The sequence below is a fragment of the Trachinotus anak genome, unplaced genomic scaffold (assembly GCF_046630095.1).
Source record: "Trachinotus anak isolate AG129_WGS33_773 ecotype Australia unplaced genomic scaffold, CSIRO_AGI_Tana_v1 ptg000014l, whole genome shotgun sequence".
Classification (NCBI taxonomy): Eukaryota; Metazoa; Chordata; class Actinopteri; order Carangiformes; family Carangidae; genus Trachinotus; species Trachinotus anak.
Window position 1 is genome coordinate 10793615 of NW_027273865.1, and position 15325 is coordinate 10808939.

The 15325-nt window shown below is 43.1% G+C and overlaps 1 protein-coding gene across 1 annotated transcript; it reads left to right on the plus strand.

The window, feature by feature from the left end:
• Positions 1–1912: 1912 nt before the first annotated feature.
• Positions 1913–15014, plus strand: wdr81 (WD repeat domain 81). Its single transcript, XM_071497390.1, has 11 exons — positions 1913–2410; positions 3360–6937; positions 7025–7132; positions 7302–7501; positions 7696–7877; positions 8141–8306; positions 8631–8796; positions 8916–9749; positions 9854–9999; positions 10157–10339; positions 13156–15014. The coding sequence occupies exons 1-11, from the start codon at positions 2049–2051 to the stop codon at positions 13480–13482; spliced, it is 6252 nt and encodes a 2083-aa protein (XP_071353491.1). The 5' UTR covers positions 1913–2048; the 3' UTR covers positions 13483–15014.
• The last annotated feature ends 311 nt before the right edge of the window (positions 15015–15325 follow it).

Consider the following 15325-nt stretch of genomic DNA (forward strand, 5'->3'; position numbering starts at 1 on the left):
TATAAACACTGTTCTGCTTCACAGATATTTGATTTGAAAATGAAAAATATTATTATATATAAATTATTTTTTATAAAGATTTAATTTAAATGATGAACTGTACACTGAGCACACACTGAGGACGTGGGGAGTCAGAGAGGCGACGATGAGGACGGTTCTTCCCCTCAGGGACAGAGAGGGGCAGCGGGCTGCAGCGGCTCAGGCCCCCGCTGCTGACCCAGAGGACGCTGCATCCAGGCCGGACTCAGTTATAGTTTAACCCGCTGACACAGTGAAGGTCATTCATCTATAAAATAATGAGGCGGTGGTTGTGACTGATGACAGGCTGGTGACCTGCAGTCAGGAGGAGACACTGCTGCTCACACATCACAGAAACTATCACACAGAAGCTCAGTGACTTAAATTAAAATACCTGAAGAAACTGTGACGGAGGAAGTTATGAAAAATCATATCGGCGTCTTAGTGAATCCAGTTATGCGGCTAAAATGTAAACAATTAAATTCCTGAAAAAACTTTTCTGGGCTTTTTCTGAGCTTTGAAAACTTTTACACAGATTAAAACCCCATGGCTTAAAAATATACATTAGAAAGATTGATATTCGGCTGTGTGCACAGCTGGAGGTGTCCTGTTGAAAGTTTTACAGGCCTCTCTTTTACTATTGCGGTCTATGGGAAAAATGCTTTTTGGGCCGCAGGGGGATTTTTCGCTGCAATACCACGAGTGGCCACTGGAGAAAAAAAAATTGGCTGCAAGGCGCCGTGTCCAGGTCTCATAACACATCCACGATCAGACGTCCCTGCGGGTCACTGAGAATGCGGAAGTCCTCCTGTTTTTGCAGCAGCGGTCACATGAGATGGGGCTGGTGTTGTGTCACGTGAGGCGTTGACTCTGAAACATGGCTCCGACTGGCACAGAGAGAAACGCCGCTGTTTCGACCGTCCGTCCGTCCGTCCGCTGACACACATCTGCAAGCACCCGAAAACGAAGCAAGCCCAAGCGGCTCCGCGGCATGTCTTCGGTCTGTGAAGTGAATGTGATACGAACTCACGATGCGCTGAAACCGGCGGTGCGCCGTTAGCTTAACGCTAGCTAGCTGTCAACTGCTACAAGTGGTAAGAGGGGAGCTAAACATTAAACAGTGAGCGCTGTTGTTCTGTAATTACAGCGGAGTTACATCTAACATGTATGTCTGCTCCTGTTTATTTTGTGTTAATGATTCCAGAGACTGTGTGGTGGCTTTCTGCTTGCTTCAGTTATGTTTAGCAATGTTAACGTCTTCTTTAAGCTAACTGTTAGCGTAAAGTTGACGTTACTTCCCCAATTGTCTTTGGGCTTCTTCTAAAAGCTTTTGCCGTTCCGATGCTACAGTGTTAAAAGGAATGTCATTTACTAAATAATGTTTACACGATTTTTAAAAAATCTTAAAATGTTGGGCTTTATTGCTTCTTGGATGTTATCTCTGCCATCAAGCTAGCAACCTAGCTAACGCAAAACAAGATTCATTCAAAACTTTTAACTACTTGTTCTACATGAGAGATTTTTACACTTGATAAGAAGCAATGAGCTATAGTTTTACTGCAGTAAAGTTACGGGTGAAGTCATTAAACTTCAAATGTGAAACACTGTAGGAAACATGCCACCAGGGTAGAGTACATTTGTTGATGGGGCAGAAATAGTTCAGTCATGTGAGATGAGCTCAAACTTCAGAGACAGGCAGAAGAACGAGTAGTCATGTGCATTCACCAGCATCATATCACTCTTGGATTGCAGCAGCCTCCTTTCCTCCCCTGTAGAAAACAATCTCTCATTTCAGCACTCAACCTCAGTATTATTTTTTAAAGCATGATAAAAGAAGTGGTTGCTTATCTAATTGCTCATTTATACCTTTTATTGAAACTCTCCAGTGGGACAGGCGGAAAAGGAGTTTCAGTCTGCCCTTGATGACTGTGATTTCTTCCATGGATGTCTAAAAATCATCACCGGTGGGAGACAGTGAGGTGAACACAGCTGATCAGTGTGGAACTGTGGACAACCATTGAAGACTCACCATGGATTGGCTGGTGCATGCAATTGAGAAAGACTTGGGGATTGACAGACGGCAGCAAGGCCTGGGCCCCCGCCCCCGGGAGCTCATAGCACTTGTTCCTACACGCTGGGTGATGGGCCTGAGGGAAAGGAGGATTATGCGCTGCGCCCGCTTTGACAGCGTCAGTGAGGCTGAAATTTGCACGTACCTACAGTGTTCCCAAGCAAAGCTGCCTCCTGGCTGGACACGAGTGTGTATTCAGGGTCTGAGGAAAAGCAAACTGAGCTACAGATTGGCCAGAGACCCATGTGATCAACAAATGGAATTCATGTCACAGGATTCTTATGTCAAAACCATGCAGTGTGTTTCACAGCATAATGTCAGGTACTATATATATTTTGATATTCTACTGTAAAATGTGCTAGTTGCCTTACACTTCTGCTAAAGCTCAGGCAATGTAAAAATCTCCCTTTGAAGATGATCTGTCACTTCCGTAACAAGTGACTGTTGAGTTACTATTTGTGAACATTAGTTACTCTTCTCCAAAGATCTTTGTAAAAAGCTTTTCTGTGATAATATCAGGCAGTGCTCAAACAATGAATCAATAAGTTGATTGTTAGAAAATTAATTTGCAACAATTTTTATAATCAAGAACTCGTTTAAGTCATTTGTCTGGCAATGATGTTAAACATTCTCTGCCTTCTGAAAAGTGAGGATTTTTTTTTTTTTCAATTTTATATTAGTTTAAATGTATTTATCTACACTCTGTGGCTTTTGGGCAGTTGGTTATACAAAGTAATTAGAAGACTTGACCTTGTGCTTTTGCAGCATGCAGGGGGCATTTTTTTTTTCATTTTCTTACATTTCATAGAGTAAACTAATTGAATAAATAATGGTTATTTGATTATGAAAATAACAGTTACAACCTCAATATCAGAGTACTTGGAGCCTCACTTAAAATGAACTAGAACTTGCCATGCCACTTGCATTTCTACCTGCTATGGTTGGGACAGCGCTTTCCATTCACTGTTGAGTGAGGTTCCTTAAACGTGCGCTCATAATAACATTCAGCATTTAACTGTTGCTTGTAGCTTTTGAAAGGTTTCTGTTGTCAGAAAGTCCGACTTAACTGTTTGTCTCATAAGACAGTTTAATTCTAAAGATAGATGTCAATTAAATGTCTTGTCTACAATTAATTTAAAGTGTACTTGTGTGAGATTTGTGTGCAAGTTGAAAATAGCCAACTGAAGAAAACTAATTGCAGTCTTTGAGTAGAACATGTTTGAGCTAGTAATGTATCAGCTTTTTGTCTTCCTTCCCTTTTCCCTTCCAGGAATCTGTGGCGTGAATTTCATTACAAACTTGTGCAGCCATATGCAGGAGCCAGTGAGCAGATGCATATTGCAGCTGTAGATGGAGTGCGTCATGCTCTACAGAAGCTCTTCAATTCCACATTCATCTCATCTGACAGAGTGTCACCATCCCTTTCTCCAGCGAGAGAGAAGGAGAAAGAAAGCTACTTGCCATCCAGTTCATCATGCTTTTCCAAGTCTCAGTCAGATCATCTGTGTCCTAATGTTCTGCCTGCAGAGTGTCTGCTGGAGACAGTAGAAATGCTGTATGTGATTCTACCATATACCCAGTATTCACTCCAAGATATTGTCTCCTTCAGCCCAGCCAAGCTCGCTAACAGCCATGCCAAAGTGTTGTTCATTCTCTACCAGCTACTAATAGCTCTGCAGGCATGTCATGCAGCAGGTTTGTCTTGTGGCGAGCTCTCTCTGCAGGACATAGCAGTAGATGAGCAGCTCTGCAGCCGTCTTAAGCTCAACATAGCCCATTATGAGGATCTAGGGATGGTGGAGGATGCAAACGGTGATGTTATTGGCAGACAAGTGCCAAAAAGAGTCCTGGCAGGGGACACTGTCAGTGTGAGTCAAGAGAACAAAAGACTTTGCAAAGACTGCTTTGATGAGCTCAAGACGTTGGCTCTGGACTGGGTTCATGGACGAGTCAGTAACTTCCGCTACTTGATGGAGCTGAACAGGTTAGCAGGACGACGAGAAGGAGACCCTAATTATCACCCAGTGCTGCCGTGGGTGGTGGATTTCACTGTGCCATTTGGGAAATTCCGGGACCTCAGGAGGTCAAAGTTCAGGCTCAATAAGGGGGATAAACAGCTGGATTTTACATATGAGATGACCAAAGAGGCTTTGGCAGCTGCAGCGGGTAACGGAGTTGGTGGGGGCGGTGTCGGTGGAGACCTCAGTGGCTCTGTAGGTGCTGGCGGTGCAGGACAGTCCGATCACCTCCATGTACCTCATCACATATCTGATGTGCTCTCAGACATTACCTACTATGTCTACAAAGCCCGGCAGACACCCAAGTCAGTGTTGTGCAGCCATGTTAGATCCCAGTGGGAGCCTAATGAATACCCAGCCAGTATGGAGCGCATGCAGAGCTGGACCCCTGATGAGTGCATTCCAGAGTTCTACACAGATCCCTCCATTTTCCGCTCTATCCACCCCGACATGCCAGACCTGGATGTGCCTTCCTGGTGCAAGTCTTGTGAGGAGTTTATTGAGGTCCACCGGCGCCTTCTGGAGAGCAGAGAGGTGTCCCAGCATTTGCATCACTGGATAGATCTCACATTTGGCTATAAGCTGTCTGGTAAAGAAGCTGTCAAAGCCAAAAACGTGTGCCTGCACCTAGTGGACAACCACACCAATCTGACTACCTATGGTGTAGTTCAGCTGTTTGACCAACCCCACCCGCCCCGCTTATCTCCTTCCCAGTACGCCCCAGCAGAACCTCCTCTCCTTGGCCTTGCTGCTCTTAATGTGCCTTCTCTACACATCCCACAAATTGACACCATGGCCGACACCGTGGATGGAATGGTGCCAGAGTCCACAGGGTGCGAGTCCAGTGGCTGGACCATGGTAGACAGAGATGAAGAACTTGAACAAGGTACAGAAGCTCTGGACTCATTAGCATCCACTGGCTCATCCAATTCAGTCTCCTGCTCTGTGCCACTGCCAAGCGTCAGTACGGCTGGAGGAAAAATAGGAGGAGAGCACACAGCACTTATTGTATCTCAGTCCCCAAGCTCATTCCCTGGTGATTTTACAAGCGGCTTAGGCCCTGGTTTACGCAGTGCCATGCTACAAAGAGGCGGGCCAGTGAACAAAAAACATGGGGAGGGAAGTGTAACTACCAATAGTGCAGAGGAAATCAAGATCATACTCCCTGAAGGCTTCAACCCATTGCAACCTTTGGAAGAGCTGGAGAAGTTGAACAATTTCCTGGTGAAGAGTCTGCATGCTGAAGTATGGCATCCTGCAGGTTCTGGTGACTGCACAAGAAACCCTGTGATAATCGAATCTCTACCCTCACTTACACAACTCTACCAAAGAGACATGCAGGCCCTTGGTGTTCTCATTGCTGAGATATTCCTCTCCTTTAAACTGAGAGGATTGAAACCAGGCACCCCCCTCAGACAGCGTTTCCAAGCTGTTATGAAGCTATGCTCTGCCAGTCTCCGTGATGTACCACTGTCTTTGCACCATGCCCTCGAGACACTGCTGCTAATAGAGAAACACTCTGGAAAAGCACATCGAGAAGGACCAGATTGCCCATGTCCACTCCTCTTCAAATATGACCCCATCTGCGATGGGCTCCCTCCTCCAAACCCCTGCCAGTTATTGAACTCAATCATCACTCCCTTTCCTTTCCCTTCCTATTTTGCAGCACTTCATGATTTTATCTTTTCCTACCACACTAAGATGGGAACTACATGTAGCCTTCAAGGAAGAGATGTTGTCTTTCACCTGTGGCAGCAGCTTGAGACACTGTTGCGGGGTAACATCACAGCTGAAGGTCTTGAGATACTCTTGCCCTTCATTCTAGCCCTCATGCTCGAGGAGTCCACTGCTGTCTATGCTGCTTGGTACCTTTTTGAGCCCATCTCTAGAGTACTGGGTCCCAGAAATGCAAACAAGTACTTACTGAAGCCACTGATCAACGTATATGAAAACCCTCACTGCCTGCGAGGACGTTTCTATCTCTACACAGACTGTTTCATTCTGCAGCTGATTGTTAGGCTCGGCCTACAGGCCTTTCTCTCCAGCCTACTGCCTCATGTGCTGCAGGTCATCACTGGCTTTGAAAGCTGCATCTCAGGCTCTGGTGGGGAAGCATGTAAAGGGCTGAGGGCTGGTTCATGTAATCTAGGAGAGGAAGAGGAAGAGGACTGTCAGTATGGTGAGGTGCGGCCATCATCGGGTTCTGTAAGTGGGAATATGGCTGGTAGCAGTGGAGCCACTGGAGGAGTTGGGGTGGTGGGAGACACAGGGCTGGTCGACTACTCCTCTGGCATCAGTCTCAATGACCAAGTGTTTCTGGCAGAGGCAGAGGACTTTCAGAACGGGTTCTATGTCAACAGTGGAGCAGGTGTGGCTGCTGGGAAACAGCCAAGCCAGAGCTCTGCATCCAAGGATCAAGACCAGGAGTCTCTGAGTGTGGGGAAACTCAGTGACAAAAGCAGCACAAGTGAACTCTCACTGGGTGATGGGGACTCAATGCGGGATCGAGCCAGTCTCAAATCAGCTGACAGTAGCCAGGACCTGAAACAAGCAAGTGAGGGAGAGGAGGGAGGAGAGCTGGAGGAAGAAGAGGTGACAGAGACTAATGGGGGTAAAGAGGGGACAGATGACCCTGCTGTACCCAACCTAGAGCTCACTCTCTCTGGTTGCACAGAAGCTTCAGGAGCCACAGTTGCCACTTTGGAGGGTGAGTTTGTGAACGGAATGGCACTGGAAGAGACTGAGAAAGGCATTATAGGAGAGCAGGAGGAGGGGGATGACCATGATCCATTAGAAGACTCTGAAGAGAAAGAGCAAAAGATCCTTCTAGGTGAGTAAATGGAGGATGTTTATATAACACATGTATGTATTAAGGGATAATAATGACTAATATTTAAAACATGTCTCTCACACACAGATACAGTCTGCAAAACAGTTCGATGGCTGTCAGCAAAGCTTGGACCAACAGTGACGTCTCGATACGTCGCCAGAAATTTGCTGCGACTGCTCACAAATTGTTATATTGGTACGCAAATATACAACATGAAAATTTCAATGTCCCCTTTATACATTTATATTTTGCAACACTGCCAAAATCATGCTCTGGGGTTTGGTATTTTCAAATCAATATTATGTGTTACTACATGTGCTTGTTGTTTTTCACCCCTTTTCCCTCTCATGTTCTCTGCCTGTAGGGCCAGAGAACCACCAGTTTGTGGCCCCTGCATCTGAGGAGATCAGTTTGAACAGTGTGGGAATGGGCAGTGTATATGAGAAGAAACCTGTGGTTGGCGATCAGACTGCAGGACCCGTGTTGGACTGTCTAATCTATATAGCTCAACTTTATGGAGAGCCTGTCCTCACCTACCAGTATCTGCCTTACATAGGATATCTTGTAAGAGGACAATAATATACCAAACAGAGAATACACATACATTACTGTCAGCACCACACCCCTTTTTGCCTTATTAAGCTAGTGTGCTTTTTGATGGGGAAACTATTTCTAACAAGTGATATTTTAAGTTAATTCTTTGTTCTGAAATACTACCAAACTGTACTTTTAATTTTACCGATGTGCATGGTTTCCAGGTGTCTCCACCTTCTTCACAACGTCTTAACACACGTAAAGAGGCAAGTCTGCTTGGAGCTGTTGCACTTACACAGAAGATTGTTGTCTTTCTCTCTGATACTACTCTAATGGACATGCTGATGAAGATCAATCAGGATGTGCTTCTGCCACTACTGGACCTGCTCACCACCCCCAGAATGGGGTAAATAACATCCACATACACACACATGTTGAGGCACGGCACACGGCGGTTCCTGAGGCTTCTATAATTCAAACACAGCTTGCCAACAGCAGATTGTTTGTTTGTTTTTTTTCTTTTGCATTTCTTTTGCACACTTTGAAGTGTTCGTACTTTTTGAAGTGCCATATCTTTGTCATGTTTGTGTTGAAAAATAATCAGAGGATGTGCTTCAATAGATCTGCCACTCATCCTCTGCTTGGTCATACCCACTGTGCTGTACTCAGGTTCCCCAGCGGGGTGCAGACACGCACTGGCGTCTGTCTCAAGACACTCAGCCTGATGGCTCTCATCTGTCTGCGCATTGGGAGGGAGATGGTGCAACAGCATATGGCTGACACTCTGCGTCGATTCTTTGCTGTTTTCTCTCTGCTGCATTCTCTGCAGCCCCAGGTATGTACACACAGAGACACACAATACATAAGGACTGACTGATGTCAAGTTTATTTCAAAGTACTTTCAGCAAGCAGCTTTATGTAAAACAAAAGACACAAAGGCAGATGGAATTACGGATAAAAATAAAAACAGAACAAAGAAACCTGGAATACGAACTGTATAACAGATGGAGAGAGAGCAAGTACATGCATTTGTGGGTGTGGCTGGATGGCTGTTGTTGCAGATCATTTGAATGTTTATCCATGGACTTAAATCTGTTTATTTGTAAAAATTGAATTTTAAAATAGAAAGATGTGGTGTGTTGTCTCTGTTATGATGTAGCTGGACAGTGCCCCTCGCAGAGTTGTGGGAGAAGTCACGGTGGTGGATGTTTGTACAACTGAAGGGTTGAATGTGACGTATGAGTTGGGAGTCTTGGAGGAGCTGCAGACTGTATTTAACCCTGAGATGGCCCACGCCTCTTACATCCCCTTCTACTGTCTCATAGGTAGGAAATACCTCAACTGGGGTTAAATAGAAGCACAAAAAGGCAGTAAACTGTGATGAATTCAAATATACTTTTACAATTCCGTGGTATTAAAACGTGTTTGATTCTGATTTCTGTAGGTGACATGGCAATTCGTAAGCTGGTTCCCAACCACGAGCTTGTGTGGCAGTTGGCCCAGTCCTACCATCAGAGTGTGAGCCAGGCGAGTCCGGAGACGAACCTCACAGCAGCGTCCAGGACAGAGCTCCCTCCATCCTCCATAGGTCTCTCCTCTGGTTTTGGCAGACGTGTGGGTTGTAGCCCCTTCCCTGCACCCTCAAGTAGCTCCACCCCGCTGGGAGACTCCCTACCTGAGTCAGGCACATTTGGGAGCCACCTGGTTGGAAACCGTATCCAAGTGTCAAGAGAAAATGATTACGGTGGAAGCCCCAACCTGGGCTTAGCCAGCTCTTGGGGGCGCTCTAGCCATACCACACCCATCATCACTACTGCCTCCACCTTCACCACTTCATCTGTTGGCACATTGGCTTCATTTTCCTCCTCCTGGGTGACAGGCTCCACCCTGGAGGACAGTGCCCTGAAGCAAGAGCTCCCTCGCAGTGGCCGTTCCCTGCAGGGCAACTGGCTGGCCTACTGGCAGTATGAGATTGGCCTCAACCAACAGGATCCTCATTTTCACTTCCACCAGATCCGACTGCAGAGCTTCCTAGGTCACTCAAGCACCATAAAGTGTTTGGCACCACTGGCAGGCGAGGATTACTTCCTTTCTGGAAGTAAAGACAAGACTGTGAAGCTTTGGCCTCTTTATAACCATGGTGATGGGACACAGGAGGTGGAGCCTCGGCTGACGTATAACGACCATCGAAAGTCAGTCTTCTATGTTGGACAGCTCGAGGCCTCACAAGAAGTAGTCAGCTGTGATGGTATGGTGCACCTGTGGGACCAGTATACAGGTACGAAATATCAATCATGCTGCATAACTGCTCTTGATTACAACAGTGCATCTGGAGCTACAACAATTGTGTTCAAGTAACTACATTCTATCATTTGTCCTTAGGCAAGCAGATCCGTTCATATGAAGCTGTGGACGGAAAGAATCCCATTACAGCTGTGACCACCATGCCAGCTCCACACTGCAGTGTTGTGTTTGGCAGTGCAGATTCTGTTCTCCGCTTCATTGATCCTCGCAAACCAGGACTGCAGGTAGCAGTTTCACTAAGCAAGCTCACTCTGTCAAGACCTGTGCTGTAGAACATCCAGCAATTATCAGTTGTTGCAGTGTTTTAGAAATTGCTTGCACTTTTTACACTATAGAGTTATTTCAGACTCGACAGTGACAAAACTTCCCTCATATCCCCAGCATGAATTTCGTCTGGCATACAACAATCTGAGTGCTGGGCTCATCCGTTACCTGGCAGTGAGCCCTTCAGGGCGCACAGTGGCAGCAGGTTTCTCATCTGGCTTCATTGTTCTGCTCGACGCACGTACAGGCCTTGTTCTGAAGGGCTGGCCGGCTCATGAGGGAGATATCGTCCAAATGAAGGTATACCTGGAGTGTGTCTGCATTTGTGTGAAGTGTGTTTTTTTTACTTTACATCTGTATTACTGACTAGAACTGCCTCTGAGTAACATCTTAGTCAGTGGTGTTCAACAAATAGAAATAGTTATTTTAACAGTTTGAGAACATTATGCAAATACTAGGGCTGTCAATCGATTAAAAAAATTAACTAATTAATCACACATTTTGATTAATCGCAATTAAAAGTTTATTTTTCCTCTAAAGACTAAAGCTTCTTATAGGGCATATTGAAATGTAAAATAAATCATTAAATTAATGGGTAATCACAAAGGGTGCATATTTCAAACACCACTGTTTAATAGCATCTTAACACAAAACTTCACACAGAACTATGTAGTTTCAAAGAGAAGACTCAGGCTCATAAAGTGCAGCTTTATTTCAAAATCAAGGCTCAACTTAGATAGTCACCATCTTGTATGCGCGGATGTTTTGCATTGAGGTGATATTGTAATGACGAATTGCTCCTGCGATAACTAAATTCGGCTTTGCAAATTGTGCATATTACTTTTGTTTTCAAAATAGTTCCGTCGAGCAGCTTTTTAAATTGAAATTTTCTGCCTAAAACTCCCTCACCGCTTGTCTCCATCTTCAGCTACCTCGTCTCCGGCTGCAGGGATGAGTCTCGTGGCTTCCCTGTCATAGGTCAGCGCCTATGCAGGAAGTAAACAAAATTGCGGTGTCGTTAATTGCTAGCAAATACATAAATATAAAAATACACATACATAATAAATCTTCATGCTTTCACTTAAAACAATTACAAACTGGGGTAGTTGGTATTAGTTTCAGTAGATTTGTTGAAAGCATAAATAAATTAGTGGTTTTAGAATAGTACAAAAATTGTTCTCAGGCACTGTATTAAAATCATTGCTGGATGCCCAACTGTCTTGAAAGAAAAGGGAAAAGAACACAAACAAAAAACATGAATGGAATTTTCTGGCTTTGAAAATGGTGCAGTTTGGCAGTCAACACTGAAGGAGTGTCTTTAAATGTACCAACAAAAGGCTTCAAAAACAGCTCCTTTGTTTTGCCATACTACATCATGTTAATGTATCTTGTATTTGCCATTAAAGAGTCTTTTTCTAATTAATCCTAATTACTTTTACCCCAATTAAATTTTTAATGCAATAGAATATGAAATCCTTCAAGTGGATAAATACTAAATACTTCTATATGCTTTGTCTGTCCACGCAGCATGACAGGTATACAGAAATATTTTTGATGTGGTGATTATTATTGTTATTATTGATTATTGGGTCTGAGGATGCAGGTTAGGTAAATTGGTGGTTGCTCTCTATGCTGTGGTCAGACTATGTATTCTCCCAGATAAACTTTAGCTTATTTTTTGATTTACAGCATTCATTGTGTTTTTGATAGATAGAAGCATAACAGGAGGAAAATAATGTGTTTTCGCTTGCTGAGTCTAAGTTTTGGTGCATCAACCAGCAGAATCCATGGGTATGAAATCCCAGTCACACGTTCGGGGAAGCAGTGGAAACTTTTAGACAACCACAGCTGACAACCAGAATCCAACCCACGCAGTGCACGTCAGCCAGTTAATCACTTGTCATTTGTGTTGACTCTTTTTATCTGATTGACTCATAACACATGTGTATGGCAAACATACAACCTCTTGGTGGGTTGTCTACATGCAGTATTGGATAATTTTTATGATACTTGAGCTGTGTTAATGAAGGTTGAGAGCTGCCTGCTCCTGATGAAAATGAAGATAAGTTTTATTAAATGCAATTGAGTTTGCCATCATCAGGAATGGGAAGATTTCTTGGAAGATATTTGATAGGTATTGTGTTAAATTAGTCAGGATTTAGTACCAACCAATATATGTAAAAACCTGATCTATTGCATGACACCAGTTCCATGCCAAAACATCTACAAGAAAACTGTTATACTGTATTTCTGGACTGCGTCACGTACTCAGGCTAGAGGGTGTGGCTGTACTTTTCAGTACTTCTTTGATAAGAATTCAAAAAGACAATCAGGCAAATGGCTTTTATTTTGACATTCCCCAAAGGTAGTGGTGCAGAGATGGTGAAAGTTGTACCCAGCAAATCTGTTGTCAACAAAGAGCAAGGATGAGCAAACTTTATTTAACCCCAAATTAGGTCAAGGATTGTATCTCTAGTTTTAAAAGCACAGGTTTAGGCAAATATGGACACAGGTTACTCATTATAAAGACCATGCTGGTTCTCATTGGCACATTCATATTACTCAGACGTCCCCCTCAGATCTTACATGTACTAACCAGTGGCTGTTTTCATATTAAGCTGGGAGATTAAAAAACAAACTTTTATCATCTTATTTTATTTGAAATAAATTTTGTAGTAAATACAGGTGATCAAGCACATTGAGTTTACTCCCAACTAAAAGTTTTAAGTTTGTGGCTACAGGAGCACTGATAGTCAGATGGTTTTAATACTTTTCATTAAATCCCAAGCCAAGAGCTTTAAAGTGGCAGTCCATCAGTAACTGTACACAATATAAGTGAGAAATTAATTTAAGACAAAGGGACTTTCTTGCTGTTTCCTGATTTATGATTCAGTTTTTTTTCCCCAAGTATATTTACTTTGAAACTATTGTATTATGTTCATGTTTTCCTTTCACATATTTCTAGCTTAAGGGTATTTATAAGGAAATTTTAATTACACTGCTTTGCATCTAGTCACAAATCTTGAAAAAGGATTTTGTGAAACTTACCCTGCGGGGTGTTTACTTGCATATGACATCAGCAGTCAGTGACTTCCTGTCTTGTGTTTTCTTTTCAGGCTGCCGAGGGAAACTTGGTCATCAGCTCTTCCACTGACTACACACTGACTGTGTGGAAAGATCTGGAGAACAAGCCTGTACGCCAGTACAAGTCACAGTCCGACCCCATCCACGCCTTTGACCTTTACGGTTCAGAGATTGTAACCGGAACAGTGGCTAACAAGATCGGGGTGTACTCCATGGCAGATATCTCCATGAGCCCTGTTAGCAGCACGAAGCTGAGCTCAGAGAACTTTCGTGGCACTTTGACCAGCCTGGCTGTCCTGCCGACCAAAAGGCTTCTTCTGCTGGGCTCTGAGAACGGTGCCATTCGGTTACTAGCTTAAATCAGTGGTTCCCAGCTACACCACTGACCCTCAAAGTGTCTTATTTGTGAAGACACCAGGTGTCTGAGCTCTCTGTCCCTTCTCCTGTGCTTGAGGTCAATTGTCCTGGTAGGGCAGGTTGTCAGTTCCTCTAAATGGTTCTTGGCAGCACAAGTAGAGGCATTGTATAAGCTTCATGTCTACTGAACCTTTACACTCTGGCTGTTGGCACTGAATTGATGGACAGGAAATCACTAGTGTGCCACACTATTGACATTTATCATGTACAGTAAATCCCATGATTTTTTTTAAAAAGACTATAGATGTATAGATAATATATAATGGGAAATTCTTGACAAGGTCATTTATTCTTTCGACTAGGTCAGTTATTCTGTTCAAAAGAATGAATCAGAAGACGTGCTCAGGAAGGTGGAACCAAACCCGGTTCTTATGTAGTGTTTACACTTTCCAAATAGATGCATAACAACACCAAAAAGACATTGACCTCACCTTTCATTTCCCTTGACGACAGAATACATGCGTATCCAAATGCACTGATTAAACTATGCAGTATTTGTGGAACAAATCATTTGTTTTGTTAGCATTACTCCATATTCCACGAGAGTTGTTTCTGAGTGGGCTGTTTATACATCATGAACGTACACGTGCTGTTTCGACGACCATCTTGGTACATCTTCTCTGAGTGGGGACACTTCAGTTGTTGTCACACACAGAAGTCAGTTACCGATGCACAGCCTTTATTCTACTGCACAAGTATGGCCTGAATTGTAACATTTAGATTCTCACTCAGATTTTAAAGACTGAATGTTTTTATTCACAAATAAATTACTTGAAGTTGCTTTGGGATTTTCTAAACGGTGTTTAGGGATTCTTGATTTAGCAGTTAGAACCTGTAGCAGCATTATACTGCGAGTGTGTCTCAGCAGACACCACTTTGACTGGGTATGCCAGTCAGTAGACTCACAACTTTCTAATCTCTAACTACAAAAGCTAACGTAGGAACAGTCAATGCCAAGATATACAGTTTTGTATTTTAACATTTATATGTAACTGCATATGAAAGTTATACATCAATAAAAGTGTGGTTTAACTCGCTCCTTATTGTGTAATGCAAATTAATGTAGAGTAGATAATTTTGTTCCTTAAATCAAGCCCAGTTTTCATTAAACTCTTAATGAAGCTAAACATATTTTCACAGCCCAGTATTATCCAGCAATCAAAGCTTTGCTCTTTGTATGATTTTATCACTGTCATGTTGTAAAACAGTTTACCTACTTTTCTAATTATTTGCCCAAAGCTCAAACTGCTCTGACAAGTGTACTACACTTTTTGATATTTTCTGTTTTCTGTTTTTTTTTGTAAACCTCTAGTGAAAGCTCAATCCGAAAACAACCAACTCGGTTTTAGAAAGAACATTTGTAGTTGCACGACTGATGTTGAAACAGCTGATCCAGAATCTCTGTGAACATTTTAAAAGAAGTCCATGAAAAAGCTTATTTATTAACTGGATTAATAAAAATTACTTCCATGTTTTCTGTGTTCCAGTTGTTCTGTGTGATTCACCTGGATTCATTGTGACTCCCTTGCCTTTCAGTCATCTATGAGTCATTAGTGTTCAGATTGGACAAAGTCCCCTCTTTTGTTTGCAGAAGACTGTCATGTGAGCTAGAGGATATCACCTTTGCTTAGCGGTAAAAAATGAGCAAATCAGCTGAATAAGTTTCTTTTCTTCTTTATTTATTTAAGTCCCTTCAAGATATTATTGGTCACGACATATAAACATGATTTTTAGACCAAGCAGTCAAGTGTTGCTGTCAGTTTTTTTTTAAATGGTAGTATATGG

Bases quoted from the DNA above. Each gene is read 5' to 3' on its own strand.
- wdr81 (XM_071497390.1), top strand. From the start codon at position 2,049: ATGGATTGGCTGGTGCATGCAATTGAGAAAGACTTGGGGATTGACAGA. The intron at 7,878-8,140 runs GTAAATAACATC...TGCTGTACTCAG, and splicing joins CTCACCACCCCCAGAATGGG to GTTCCCCAGCGGGGTGCAGA. The intron at 10,000-10,156 runs GTAGCAGTTTCA...TCATATCCCCAG, and splicing joins CTCGCAAACCAGGACTGCAG to CATGAATTTCGTCTGGCATA.